The following is a 14328-nucleotide window of genomic DNA, read 5'->3' on the forward strand; positions in this document are numbered from 1 at the left end:
CATTTACCTTTGGCATTGCTCTTTCCAGGCAAGTCTGCACTTAAAAGCTACGTGTCTGAGCTTATTTGGTTTTGTTGTGGGGTGTTTTTTTGGCCTGAATCTTTCCCCACAAAAACCCACTCTTTAGCATTTAATCAGAACAAACGCCAATTCTTCCGTGGATTGACGTTTGCTCCGATTGAGTGAAAAAGAGCAGGTTTCATGAAGAAAGCTCTGGGACAGGAAAAAGAATGGAGTTCTCGGACACAGAGCTTCAAATCTGTGTTTGCCACTTTAACAAGACAGGAATGGCAACTGTTTTGTGGGTCCTGCAGCATCTTTCACCAGTCTTTGAACTGAGGCTCCCATCAGCCCCAGCCTGGCACGTAGTTCAAAACCTTTGGAGGGCACCAGGTTGGCAGTCGCTGGTGTACCAACATCAGCAAGGCAGCAAAGCCTTATAGGCTCTGCTTCGATATGACCATTGCTCTCTGCTTGATGACTAGCCCACCCCTGACTGGCCGGCTGCGATTGCTGGATTTGAGCTTCGATTCCTGCATTGCAGGGGGTTGGACTAGATGACCCTCGGGGGTCCCTTCCAACTCTACGATTCTGTGACCTCCTCCCTCCTCCTGCCTCGTTTTCCCCAGGCCAGCCCATCAACCCGCACGGGCGCATCTACCCCGAAGAGATGATCCAGACTGGGATCTCCCCCATCGATGTCATGAACAGCATTGCCAGGGGTCAGAAGATCCCCATCTTCTCTGCTGCAGGTCTCCCCCACAATGAGGTAAGCGTATGCATTTGAGGTCTGAATCCTAACCCCACCCTGTTTTGCTCCATCCAGAATTTGCTCTGTCTAGATTCTTCTGTTCGTATTTAAAATCTAAGAGCCACGTGCTAGTGAATTAACGCTCTCTGGGACCAAGATCTCAGCAGGCAATTAAAAGTTGGCACGAAAGTTGCCTGCTGAATTTCCAGTGGCAGAGAGTTCCACAGGACTGGGCCCATGACACTAAAGGTTCGGCTTCTCCTTGTTTTGAAACCAGCCTGCAGGTGATCTCATCTGGGGCACAAGGGCTCAGGCTGAGGCACCCTTAACCGACGTTGCGCCGGGCTTTTTGTAAATCAATTTAAGGACGTTGAACCTGGTTGACACAGACACTCCTGTCCCTTTCCTGGCTGGAAATCTGGACCTCTGCCGACATGCCAGCCTGCCTTGCCCCACGGTGCCCTTTGACGGACCTGAAACATTGAGGCTCATCTCCGTGTGAATGCACCTGGGGACAGGGTGCGCAGCCCGTGAGAGAGACCAGGGTTCGAATCCCCTCTCGGCCATGCAGTTCACTGGGTGACTCTCTCTCCCAGCCCAGCCTACCTCACAGGGTTGTTGTGAGGATTGAATGAGGAAGAGGGGAAACCATGCCATCTTGTGCCCCGTGGAGGAAAAGGTGAGGTGTATATCCAATAGATAAATGAATAAGCAGGCCAGTTTCCTTGCCACAGATACACACCCAGGGAGGAAGTCAGGTGGAAACTGTGCCCTGACTAATCGGGAGTGACAGGCGAGAGTGAATATGATCAACTCAGGACCTGGCGTGTTGGACGCTCCGCCGCCTGGCAGGAGAGTAACGGAGGGAGGTGGGTGGAGAGGCCAGCAAAGGCCCTTCATTTATTTATTTCGTAGAGTTGCAGAGTTGGGAAGGACTGCAAAGGGTCATCTAGTCCAACCCCCCCTGCAATGTAAGAATCACAGTTTTTGGCACACAGCCTACTTTTTTCCTCCAAGGGGCTCAAAGATGGCACAAAAAATGTTCTCTCTCTCTCTCCTTATTCTCCTTCGGCAGGAATGCTGATGTCTTTGTGCAAAACACCCCAGAAACAAGGACAGAAGGTTAAAAACTCACCGGCTAATTGAGGGGTGTGTGCAAGAAATGGGAGAGGGATCGAGGAATGTCAGGGGTGTGTGTGTGTGTGTAACGTCCCTGTTTTCACCTGAGGAATGTTGGAGGGTGTGCCATCTCCTCTCTTCTGTCCTTGAGACGGTAGCATTGCCTTCCTTTCGCCTCCCCCCTCAGATCGCGGCCCAGATCTGCAGGCAAGCAGGGCTGGTGAAGAAATCCAAAGACGTCATGGATTACCACGAGGACAACTTTGCCATCGTCTTTGCTGCCATGGGGGTGAGTCGCTTCAGACATTTCCATCCTCAGGCTGCCAAAGGTCTTGCTCCTTTTTGAGCATCATTTAGCTGTTGGTCGGCTTTCTCCAAATTCACGTTGCACCAGAGTAGGCCACGCTCCTTGCATTTACACATGAGGAGCCATGGGGATCTTTCCCGTTCATAGAATCGGAGAATCGGAGAGTTGGAAGGGCACCCTGAGGATCATCTAGTCCAACCCCCTTGCGATGCAGGAATAGGCAGGTGTCCCGTCCGGGGATCAAACCTGCAACCCTGGCATTATCAGTGCCATGCTCTAGCCAGTGAGGGAGGAGCCTTCCTTTTTTGCATTTGCCCCTGCCTTCTAATTTGTTGGTTCTACTGCAGAATCAAAGAATCATATCTTCATTTTCATTGTTATATTTATTGATACCCTGCCTTTCCCCCCTAACACAGACTCAAGGAGGCTTACAGATAAAATAGGAACAGCTCTCCCCAAAGAAGTTTGTCTGGCTCCTTCATTATACACCTTAAGGCACCAGGCAAAAATGTTCCTTTTTTAACCAGGATTTTGGTTGATTTGATTGACATCCTACGCCCTTTTAAAATGTGGGTTGGGGGGGGGGGTTAATGGATTGTTGTTTTTGTTTTGATTGTATATTTTGTGGTTTAATATTTTGATTTTGTTCTGTGAACCCCCCTAAGATCTCCAGATATAGGGCGGTATATAAGTTGTTAAATAATAATAATAATAATAACATTGGGGTGGGAGGGGGGCCAGCATTAAAACACAATTAAAACAATTTATAGAATTTATTTATTATATTCCTGTATGTGCTGGAAGTCACCCAGAGTGGCTGGGGCAACCCAGCCAGATGGGCGGGGCATTATTAATATTATTATTATTATTTAGCATTTGTAATAGGAAAAAGAGAAAGTCTTTAAAAAGGCAAATCATTGCAATAGAACAGGCTTCCCCAAACTAAGGCCCGGGGGCCGGATGCGGCCCGCGAGGCTTTCTTATGCGGCCCCCGGCACCCCCCGCCGCCCACTCCTGCCGCGTGCTCTTAACGGCGCGGCTGCCCACTTCCGGGTCGCCGGAGCGTCGGAAATAGTTTGTGCGCATGCCCAAGCGTCATTTCCGGCGCACTTCCGTGCGCATGCGCACAAGCTCTTTCTGCTGTTCCGGTGACCCGGAAGTGCACTGCAAACCGCTCCCACGTGCTCCGGCTCACAGCACAATTGGCGCTGGCGGCACCGGCCCTCGGCAACGTAAGTTTGGGGACCCCTGCAATAGAATCACCACAGCACTAGCTCTTAAAAACAGTCAGTTGCCAAACACCTTTTGCAACAAGAAAGCCTCCACCTGTTTGCAAAAGAACAAAGAGGGAACCAGTCGAACTTCTCTAGGGAGGGAGTTCCCAAGTCTGGGAGCAGCTACCAAGGAGGCCCCTCCCCACCAAGCATGCCTGTGGACCACAGGACCAAGAGAATTGTGGAGTTGGAAGGGACCCAATGGATCTTCTAGTCCAACCTTCTGCAATGCAGGAAACACAGCTAGATTAAGTACGGACCGGCCATGTGCGCAGAAAGCTACCAGCACACCTGGTTTTTTTGTTTATGTTTTTAATGTTTTCCCTGCCCAGGAAGTGTACTAAAAAAACCACCAGTATTTCTTAGACTTGCTTGCAACGCACCCAAGGATTTTAAAAGGGGCCCCAAAGCCATCAGTCCTACCCAGGAGCCCATGTTGGCTCTAGAGCCCTAGGAAATATTTCCTGGCGGGATGCTCAGCCAAGGCAGCAGGGCTGGTGGTGCAAGAGACCTCCCTCTGGGAAAAGGCAAGCTTCCCTGCCACATCCTCAGGCTTTGAGCATCTCCCAGGCAGCCAGGTGAGCTAACCGGCAGCAGCTTGCTCCCCCCTAGTGGACAGTCACGTCCTTGCAAGCGCTTCCTTTTGGCATCCCAGGTCATCTTTATCGGCAGGTGGGTTAAAAGAAAGTCCTTCTTCCCACAGCACATAGTTAAACTATGGAACTCGCTGCCACAGAAGGCAGGTGTGAAGCCGTCAACTTGGATGGCTCTGAAAGAGGATGAGACAAATTCATGGAAGAGAGGACTATTGATGGCTGCTAATTGTGATGGCTATGCTTTGCCCTCCACCTGCGGCAAAATGGAATTATTATTATTATTATTAAGAATATTTAGCTGCATCTTGATGGAGGGAGGTTTTTCTCAACTGCTCTTGTGGATGTGATTTTATAAGACTCAGAAGAACGCTTCACACCTGGAGAAAGCTATAAACAGCTATTAAGGACCTAAGAATTTCCTGCCGAATCAGGACGCTAGCCCACCTACTAGTCCAGCATCCTGTTCTCATTACCTTTAACAAGGAGAAATGTAAGGTACTACACTTGGGCAGAAAAAATGAAAGGCACAAATACAAGATGGGTGACACCTGGCTTGAGAGCAGTACATGTGAAAAGGACCTAGGAGTCTTGGTAGACCACAAACTTGACATGAGTCAGCAGTGTGATGCAGCAGCTAAAAAAGCCAATGCAATTCTGGGCTGCATCAATAGGAGTATAGCATCGAGATCAAGGGAAGTAATAGTACCACTGTATTCTGCTCTGGTCAGACCTCACCTGGAGTACTGTGTCCAGTTCTGGGCACCACAGTTCAAGAAGGATACTGACAAGCTGGAACGTGTCCAGAGGAGGGCAACCAAAATGGTCAAAGGCCTGGAAACGATGCCTTATGAGGAACGGCTTAGGGAGCTGGGTATGTTTAGCCTGGAGAAGAGAAGGTTAAGGGGTGATATGATAGCCATGTTCAAAATATATAATAGGATGTCATATAGAGGAGGGAGAAAGGTTGTTTTCTGCTGCTCCAGAGAAGCAGACACGGAGCAATGGATTCAAGCTACAAGAAAAAAGATTCCACCTAAACATTAGGAAGAACTTCCTGACAGTAAGAGCTGTTCGGCAGTGGAATTTGCCACCAAGGAGTGTGGTGGAGTCTCCTTCTTTGGAGGTCTTTAAGCAGAGGCTTGACAGGCATATGTCAAGAATTCTTTGATGGTGTTTCCTGCTTGGCAGGGGGTTGGACTGGATGGCCCTTGTGGTCTCTTCCAACTCTATGATTCTATGATTCTATGTCCATTTATATTTGCAGCGCTGTTCTGGAATGTTGGCTGGTTGGGCAGTCGGAAGTCCTTAGAAATTTGTTGGTTTGTAGGTTTCTGAAATAGGTCTTTAAATGCCTGAACTGGCTCTAGCTGTCTTTGACTAAAACCTTCACCAATCTGGTTTGCACTGCAAACTACAACTCAAGGGCCTATTCTCTGTTCTGTGACTGGCAGGTGAACATGGAGACGGCCCGCTTCTTCAAGTCGGACTTTGAGGAGAATGGCTCCATGGAGAACGTCTGCCTCTTTCTGAACCTGGCCAATGACCCCACGTGAGTTTTTTTTTTTTTGTAAACTGGGCTTTTCTTACAATCAAGCGGTGTATAAATTTTATGAAATAAATACACAAATCAGAGCAGCCTGGCAGTACCCCTGATCAAATCATGGTCCAGCCTGGGGGGGTTTCTGTGAGTTCAATGGAAGACCACCTGCCCAGCAGCTTGTGGGAACAAAGGAGCCTCTTGCCGGAGCTCAGGTGGGCTTCTCCCACCTGCAAGCAGCACCTGTGCATCGGCTGGTACCACTTCTCTGCCCATCCATGCAACAGCACACAGGGGCCTCGTGGGCATCTGTGGCACAGGACACGCCAGGCGAAGAGTAATTTTTGCATACAAAACCCCCCGCCTTATTGTAGTGGTGTGTGCAGATAATGGCTACAGAACCCTGTAACGAAGACCCTCCCAGTGTCCCTATTTTCCAGGAACAGTCCCAGATTTACAGAAGCTGTCCTGGTTTCTGATCTGATCCCAGAATGTCCCGCTTTCCCTTAGGTCCTAGGGTTGCCTCATTTTCATTGGATAAATGTTGGATGGTATGGAATAGAACATCTTTCTTTAAATTGGATAAATGTTGGGATGGCCATATTTTCATCGGATAAATGTAGGAGGGTATGGAACAGGACACCCTTGTTTTCACTGGAGAAATGTTGAGATGGTCCTATTTTCATTGGGGAAATGTTGGGATGTCCTGTTTTCACCAGAGAACTGTTGGAGGGTATGTAGTAAGGAGGAGACTTGGGCAGGACTGGATGCTCGGCTTGCAATGCTCAGCGCACCCAGACCCCCCATGCTGACTGCCCCCTCTCTCCCACAGGATCGAGCGCATCATCACCCCACGCCTGGCCCTGACCACGGCCGAGTTCCTCGCCTACCAGTGCGAGAAGCATGTCCTCGTGATCTTGACGGACATGAGCTCCTACGCTGAGGCGCTGCGCGAGGTCAGAGGGGCACCCCCTGGCTTGGAGAGGGTGTGGGCCAGGGCACCTAACATGGCAGGGATCCACTCTCTGTGCCCCATAACTCACCTCTCTTTCCCCACCAGGTCTCGGCTGCCAGGGAGGAGGTCCCCGGGCGCAGAGGCTTCCCAGGGTACATGTACACTGACCTGGCGACCATCTACGAGAGAGCCGGGCGCGTGGAGGGCAGGAACGGCTCCATCACTCAGATCCCCATCCTGACCATGCCCAACGATGGTGAGCAGGGGGGGGGGCTGGGAAAAGGCTCAGGGGAGGCCAGGGCTGTTGACTTCTATGGGGAAAGTCGTTTGGAGGAAATGTCCGGCAGCAACAGCAGCGGGGAGTGAGGGGTGGCTGGCAAGGGGGACGGAAGGGAGGCAAATTTTACTGGAAGTCAATGCCCCCCCCCACCTCCAAAGCACACGCAACTTGGGATCAGTTGATCTGCAAGATTGCCCAATCCCATATATGCCCGCTGGTCTGCTTCGATCGATCGGCAGAACTCGAAATGTTACAGGTGCCACGTAACACCTGCTCCGCATTGGTAAGAAATCAACCTTTTAGTGTGGCAGCACCTGCACTTTGGAACTCCCTGCCGATTGACACCAGGCAGATACCTTTGCTGCTGTACTCTTTTTGGCACCCGCTAAAAGCTTTTCTTTTTTCTTTTTGGTTTAGATTTCTAAACAGCTGGCACGAGTTTTAATCTGTTTTTAGCCTATTGTTGTTTAAACTTTTAGAAAGTTTTCTGTGAGCTTCGCCCAGGAGGCCCACGACATCTCTGCATCAAAAGTCGACGCTGATTCCTAATGGCGTTCCATATTGCTTCCTGCATTCCTTGCATGGAATTTTATTGCATTGCAACCTGAAGTTGTTGGATTTTTTGAATAGTCAAGTTACTTTAGAGCCGGTCTAATGTAAATACTGTCTGTTTAAGAGAAACAGGTGCCGGTGTTTCTGTTAATTGCTCACAGGCGTGGGCTCTGCTTTTTGTATATAAGGCTTTGCCAGAAAGCCTTCTGCATCTCTTAGTTAGATCTTTCAGTTTGATTCATCTCGTAGTAGTAGATCACTCTCTCAGTTGTTCTCAGTTTAAGAGATTCCTCAGTTGAATCTTAGTATGAGAGTTGCTTAGTTATAAAGCTAGTTTACTGTTAATTCTTGGGTAGTTTTAATGGGAGTTTTGTGGGAGGTTTGGAAAGTGGGTAGATAATATTGCTAAGAGAGAAAGCATTTATCTTTAGTTTAAAGTCTCTTTAGAGTCAGTTTGTTTTTCAGTTAAAGAAACCCAACCGTTTGTATTTTCATCTGCATACTTTTACAAGTGTGCAGCTAGTAAGGGGTTTCACATAAGGGAGATAATACCCTACGCTCTTGGTGGTGTTTTCTTAGCCAGGTCGACTTCTGACTGCGTATACTCTGCGTGAAGCGTACTTTAAAGGGCCGCTGTAAAACTGGGATATATGATTTAGGTTAAGCAGGTTTCAATACCCGGTTTTCTCCAATATTATTCTTATCATATATATTCCAATAGAAGTCTGTGGAATGCAAATTGCAGTAGGATGAAATGTGATGTAAGGGACACAAGAAGCAGCAGAAACATGATTAAAACCATGCAGCGCAGTTGATTACAGTTGCCACTACAGGGTGAAAAATCATTTGGTGGTTGGCCGAGACCCTTGGCATTTTTCAAGTGGTCCAGAGGGGTGGGGTGGATTGTGGAGCATTGCTTGAAAGCCTCCTGCCGCCCTCCTCTGCAACAAACTTCCCAGTTCAAGGCACTGCTGGCTGAGAAACCACAGCCTCGCCAAACGCTTCATCTCTCTCAGCCCAATCAAGTTCAGACCACCTTCCTGGCCGCAGCTCAGCAGCTGCCCTAGCTTTGCAAAGGAAAGGGAACTGCTTCTGTTTCGGGGAGCCAAGTCCCTCGGTTTGAGCCGTGATCAAGGAGAAGCAAGCGAGAAAAAGCCAATTTTAGTTCCTCATATGGTCTTCCGCACGTTCTCTCGGTTCCTTTGGTGAATCAGTCATCCTCAGGGTTGAAACGTACCTTAGGATGAAATCTGTAGGTATTTATTTCGGCAGGGGAAGAAGCGAGACAGGGAGGGAGGGGCCTTTGAAATAATGGGGGAGATGTTGGAGGATAAGATAGAGATGAATGTTTCTAAAAGTCACACACACCCCTGTGAAATATAGGGGGGAGGTGTTTCTGACTGTTGGGGTGATGTTAAGAGTCTTAAGATATGAGGTAAGGATTTGCAAACAGAGGTAAGTTAAGGCTCAGGTATCCTTTAGGAATACAGAGCTCTCCTTGGACTTGTCAGTTGCGGGGAAATTTCCTAATTCAGGTGGATATGCAAGATGGGAGTTTATTTGGGGTGCACTGGGAAGGGGGGAATGGCATAGAGACCCTCCAGGTGTCTTTTTTTATTGTGCATTCATAGAATTGGGAGGGGTTCCCCCAGGGGTCATCTAGTCCAACCCCCTGCAATGCAGGAATCCCATACTTTTTTATACCACAAATGCCACTTTCCATTTCTTTGTTCAGCTTTGAACGTTGTGCCAGAATGCACAAGTAAAACAGTCAGAGCCATTTGAAACTGGAACAGACACCCTCATAAGGTTTTTCCTTCCTTGGAGGGTTCTAAGCAGAGGTTGGACGGCCATCTGCCAGGGATGCTTTAGCTGAGATTCCTGCATTGCAGGAGGTGGGACTAGATGACCCTCGGGGATCCCTTCCAACTCTGCAATTCTGTGGTTCTCAGTGCCCCTCCAGATGGCAATCATGCAGTGACCCCTGGGGGAGCATTGCAGAACTGACAAAGCAGAACGTGTGTGTGGATGGTTCAGTGCAAAACCCGACACCTATGCGCTGCTGTTGCATTAGTTCCATGTTGCATGTTATATGTTGCATCAGTTACACTTGCAAAAAAAACCAGCATCGCACCCGCCTGGAGGGGCCCCTAGTGAGAAACCAGATTAGCCCAGGGCACAGAGAAGTCACTTGCAATGTTAGCAGGGCCAGCGGCTAATCTACCTGCTTCCCCCTCCTTACAGATATCACTCACCCCATTCCTGACTTGACCGGATTCATCACTGAAGGGCAAATTTATGTGGACAGGCAGCTCCACAACAGACAGGTAGGTTTACCTGGGGCTTCTCTTTCCCCTTTGATCCTCACCTCTGCCTGAGGTTCCATCCTTGCAAAGGAAAAGGAAGTGAACAGATTGAACGTGGGACATTCCTTCCCCTGCTAAGGAGTCATTCATAGGGAACTCCCTACGAGATTCTGGGAACCGCCCTGAGAACTCCGGGTATAGGGTGGTATAGAAATTCAATAAATCATCATCATAAACTTCCTAAAGAACTTTTTCTCCTGCTGTTTCAGCTAAGGGCTCTTCCACACCTGAGGTTAATGTGCATTTGGGACCCTTTGTGGAATATGAACCCTCAGCCCATGTGTTGTTCACCTCCTGCTGTCCCACGCTGTCTCCTCCCTGAATGCAGAGATCCCCTGTCCTCTTAAATTCTGTTTCTTTTTTTTAAAAATAATAATAATTCATTTTTAGTTTTCCATTTTACAACAAATACATGGTTATTGAAATCACCTCACTATCCATGACTTCCCTTCCCCACCTTCTGTGGTTTGTTAATATTTCCCCTGTTTGGCTGCATATCCAAAATGCTCCTTTACCCTTTTATTTTCACCTTGTTTCATGATTATTCTACAGTAGTCCTGCTAGCGTTTTATGATGTTTACAGTAATTCTTCATGTATTCCACTTCCCCCATTCTTTCTTAGAAATCTCTTGGTCTCGATTTCTGCTTGTTAACACAGCCAGTTCAACATATTCATTGGCCTTTCCTCTTTTGGCGGTATTACCCCTTCCTTCCATTAATTCCAAACAGGAGAGTTACATTGATGGTCAGAGAGATTCCCTGCGAGCCAGTGGTGGTGCCCCCTTCCCTAGCAAAAACCCTGGCTAAGCCCATGATTTCAGACTAGGATCTGGGTTCAAATCCACACTCAGCCAGGAAAGGTCACCAGGTGTGACTTCAGGCTGGTTGCTGCCCCTCAGCCTAACCTACATCACAGGGTTGTGGTGGGGATCAGCACTGTCTTAAGTATATGCGCCACTGGGGTGCAAAGATCTGCCTGCGCACACCCCAGGTTGCCCAGTCCCGGGCATGCAGGAGGGCGGAGCCAGCCGGCCACCACAGCATCTTGCTGGCTCGGTCACCCCTGAACTCACGGTGCAGAGCCGCCCGCAGCAGAAGAGCCTGCTGCGGCACTCCAAGTGAGAGACGGGCTCTTCCCCGGACTCAACTTTCGGGCCCTGGACTCTCGGCCTGGCGCCCCTGAGAGCCTGGCGCCCGGATGCCCCGCACCCCTAGCACCTATGGGTAAGACGGCCCTGGTGGGGATTAATCAGGAGGAGGACCACGTACACCAATTTGAACCCCTTGTAACAAATAAATAAACAGAGAATTTCCAGACTTAAGGAGGAGAATGTGTGGAGCAGCAGTAGCTGGAGAGTAGCTGGATTCAAACTACAAGAAAGAAGATTCCACCTAAACATTAGAAAGAACTTCCTGACAGTAAGAGCTGTTCAGCAGTGGAATTTGCTGCCAAGGAGTGTGGTGGAGTCTCCTTCTTTGGAGGTTTTAAGCAGAGGCTTGACAGACATATGTCAAGAATGCTTTGATGGTGTTTCCTGCTCGGCAGGGGGTTGGACTGGATGGCCCTTGTGGTCTCTTCCAACTCTACGATTCTATGATTCTATTAGGTATGCCACACACGCAAGGAGGAATTCAAGGAGGCACAGGGGGTCCTGGGATCTACCTTAAACCGAGACATGGATGGGTCCTTAGGCTAAACACACACACACACACACACAGTGTATTTCCAAAAACCAGAGGTGCCCATCTGCTTTCTCTTGCCACAGATCTACCCTCCCATAAATGTCCTCCCGTCCCTCTCCCGTCTGATGAAGTCGGCCATCGGAGAAGGCATGACCAGGAAAGACCATGGAGATGTCTCCAATCAGCTGGTGAGCGTTTGAGCCTCCGTGGAAAAGGGTCTTCCATTTCAAGGGTCTTTGGGACCCCTGCACTGCCAGGGTTTTAGACTAGGTGACCCGTGGAATCCCAACTCTACAATTCTATGATTTTGTGCCTGCTGGAAAGCTACAAGCAGGATCCGAGCACGAGAGCCCTCTCCCCTCCTGTGGTTTCCAGCAACTGGGACTCAGAAGCATTCCTGCCTAAAACTTGGGGGCACATAGCCATCGAGAACAGAGCGACAAATATTGTTGCATGCCACCCGAGGTTCCAGGCACTTAGCTGGAGTCTGTGTTTCCTTTCAGAAATGAGGCACAGCAGAGACTGTGGAGTCTTTATGATATACATATATCCATATCCACATTTACACATATATGCAACCTGAGCCTGGGATGGAGGGGCTCACAGCCTTGATGCCCCCAAAGGGTCTTGCTTTTCCCATCGGCGCAGCCCAGGATTCAAAACAGGCTCCAAAACTTCTGAGCTTTTCTCCAGCTTGCTGACTTTTATCGACGGGAACCTTTCTGCAGAAACCTAATCCTAAACTATCTCTGACTGAAACTCTGACCTTTTGCCTTCTAATCTAACTCTGAGCTAAAGGAAAGGTCCGTCTCCCTGGTGAGATTCCTAATGGCTGATCGTTCTCCTTAATAGTCCACCCCAAGTGATCTCCTGAACACAGAAATCCAGACTTGCTTGATTTTAACATGCTAAATCCAGCACCCAGGCATTAGAAGGGGAGTCCAGGCACCCCAAAATCTTGTAACAAATAAGAACGCTGAGACTAAATGCACAAGATGCCTTGATGCAGAGGGTAGATTTCGTGCATCTACGATGCCCATGTTTTTAAAAAAACACACACCTTTATAGCTAAGACTTCAGAGCTTCTTTTTGATGGTGGTTCTGGGGTCTCAACGGCTGACTCGGGGTCAGGGTGGTTGCCTTGGGCAGGACCCTGACTCATGCCCTCCCTGTGGTTTCCCGCTCAGTACGCCTGCTACGCCATCGGCAAGGACGTCCAAGCCATGAAGGCCGTGGTCGGGGAGGAAGCCCTGTCAGCTGACGACCTCCTCTTCTTGGAGTTTCTGCAGAAGTTCGAGAAGCAGTTCATTGCACAAGGTAGGCAGGGGACGAAGGTGGCCGGGAAACGCTGACCTGGGAGGGCCCTTTGCCCTCCTCGCTTGGCACGGAGGCGGGAAGGAGTGCCGTGGCCTTAGAGCAGGGCGACGGGAACTCAGGACAAACACGGCCCTCTAGGCATCTCCAGCCAGCCCCAGGCCACACGCCTTCCCCCAGGATGAAGTTTGTGCTGCCTCTGCTTTGCATCCTCCTTGAGGGTTTCCGCAGGGCTGGAATGTGCCTCTGGACTTGGTTATTGCCTCTTGATTGTCTGGATGGAGAAAGAAGGGCTCTCTCTCTCTCACACACACACTCTCTCTCTTGTGTGTGTGTGTGTGTGTGTGTTGGAATCTAGACACATATAAAAAATGCTATGAAAATGCTTTTTATAAAAAAGCGTTTTGAAAAATATATTGAATTTGCCATAAGCTCACTATCACCATCTAGTGTCACATGTGTATAATGCACTTAAAATGTTATATTTGCAGCTGTATAGCTGAGTCCCAGGCCCATGTTTAAACTTACCTTACTGTGCAAAAACTGCTATGCTCACTAGGCCTGACTCTCCTGTGTTTTTGCTAATCAAGAGTTAATTCCACCTTGCTTGCTGGCGATTTACTGCTGGCTTGCTCCTGTCCTTAACCCACTGGCAATCTTGGTTTTCTCCCAGGCGCCTACGAAAACAGGACCGTCTTTGAGTCTCTCGACATTGGCTGGCAGCTGCTGCGGATCTTCCCCAAAGAGCTGCTGAAACGGATTCCGGAGAATATCCTGGCAGAGTACTACCCCCGGGAAGCCAGAGGGGCCGAAGGCTCCTCCAACACGGCCCTCTGAGCCTCAGGGCTTGTCCACATTAGGGCACAATGTTGCTCTAAACCCACTTAACTGACTTGGCGGGTTGAGGTGGGGTGGCTGATCCAAGGCTTTGGGGACATTTACACATCGCCGCCAGAAAGAGGAATATGAACCTGGATGTAGACACACACTTTCATTGCCGTGAAATAATCAGTTGTCAGTGCTGTCATGATTCAAAATAAAAGTGTCTACTCAAATCTTGAATTTTTTATTTTTGGAAGCCTTCCCCAGGATGCTTCCTCCCTGCCTCCCCCCTTTCCCTACAATGTGCCACTAAAATCAAAACCGCAGTGTGGTGTAGTGGTTAGAGGGTCAGACTAGGAGCTGAGAGAGACGAGGGTTCGAATCCGCACTCAGCCAAGAGCCCCGCTGGGAGTGACCTGGGGCCAGCCACTCACTCTCAGCCCAGCCTACCTCGCAGGGTTGTTGTGAGGGCAGAATGGGGAGGGAGAGAACTGCATTTCCACCTTCAGCTTCTTGGGAGAATGGTGGGCAATAAATGTAATTTATTGGGGTGCCACAGGGTTCTGTCTTGGGCCCAGTCTTATTCAACATCTTTATCAATGACTTGGATGATGGGCTTGAGAGCATCCTGAGCAAGTTTGCAGACGACACCAAATTGGGAGCGGTGGCTAATTCCCCAGCGGACAGGATCACACTTCAAAATGACCTTAACAGATTAGACAACTGGGCCAAAGCAAACAAGATGAATTTTAACAAGGAGAAATGTAAAGTA

The 14328-nt window shown here is 49.1% G+C and overlaps 1 protein-coding gene across 1 annotated transcript in view; it reads left to right on the forward strand.

Moving 5' to 3' along the window:
* Positions 1 to 13789, forward strand: part of ATP6V1B1 (ATPase H+ transporting V1 subunit B1) — a 63409-nt gene extending 49620 nt beyond the window's left edge. The window contains exons 6-14 of the mRNA XM_035103697.3: positions 630 to 769; positions 2058 to 2159; positions 5499 to 5596; positions 6417 to 6540; positions 6645 to 6795; positions 9616 to 9698; positions 11504 to 11608; positions 12608 to 12737; positions 13408 to 13789. Of these exons, the coding sequence (XP_034959588.1) occupies positions 630 to 769; positions 2058 to 2159; positions 5499 to 5596; positions 6417 to 6540; positions 6645 to 6795; positions 9616 to 9698; positions 11504 to 11608; positions 12608 to 12737; positions 13408 to 13571 (1097 nt within the window). The 3' untranslated portion in view covers positions 13572 to 13789. The remainder of the gene's footprint in view (positions 1 to 629; positions 770 to 2057; positions 2160 to 5498; positions 5597 to 6416; positions 6541 to 6644; positions 6796 to 9615; positions 9699 to 11503; positions 11609 to 12607; positions 12738 to 13407) is intronic.
* Positions 13790 to 14328: the final 539 nt, after the last annotated feature.

This window comes from Zootoca vivipara, chromosome Z1, assembly GCF_965207765.1.
Source record: "Zootoca vivipara chromosome Z1, rZooViv2.hap1.1, whole genome shotgun sequence".
NCBI classification, from domain to species: Eukaryota; Metazoa; Chordata; class Lepidosauria; order Squamata; family Lacertidae; genus Zootoca; species Zootoca vivipara.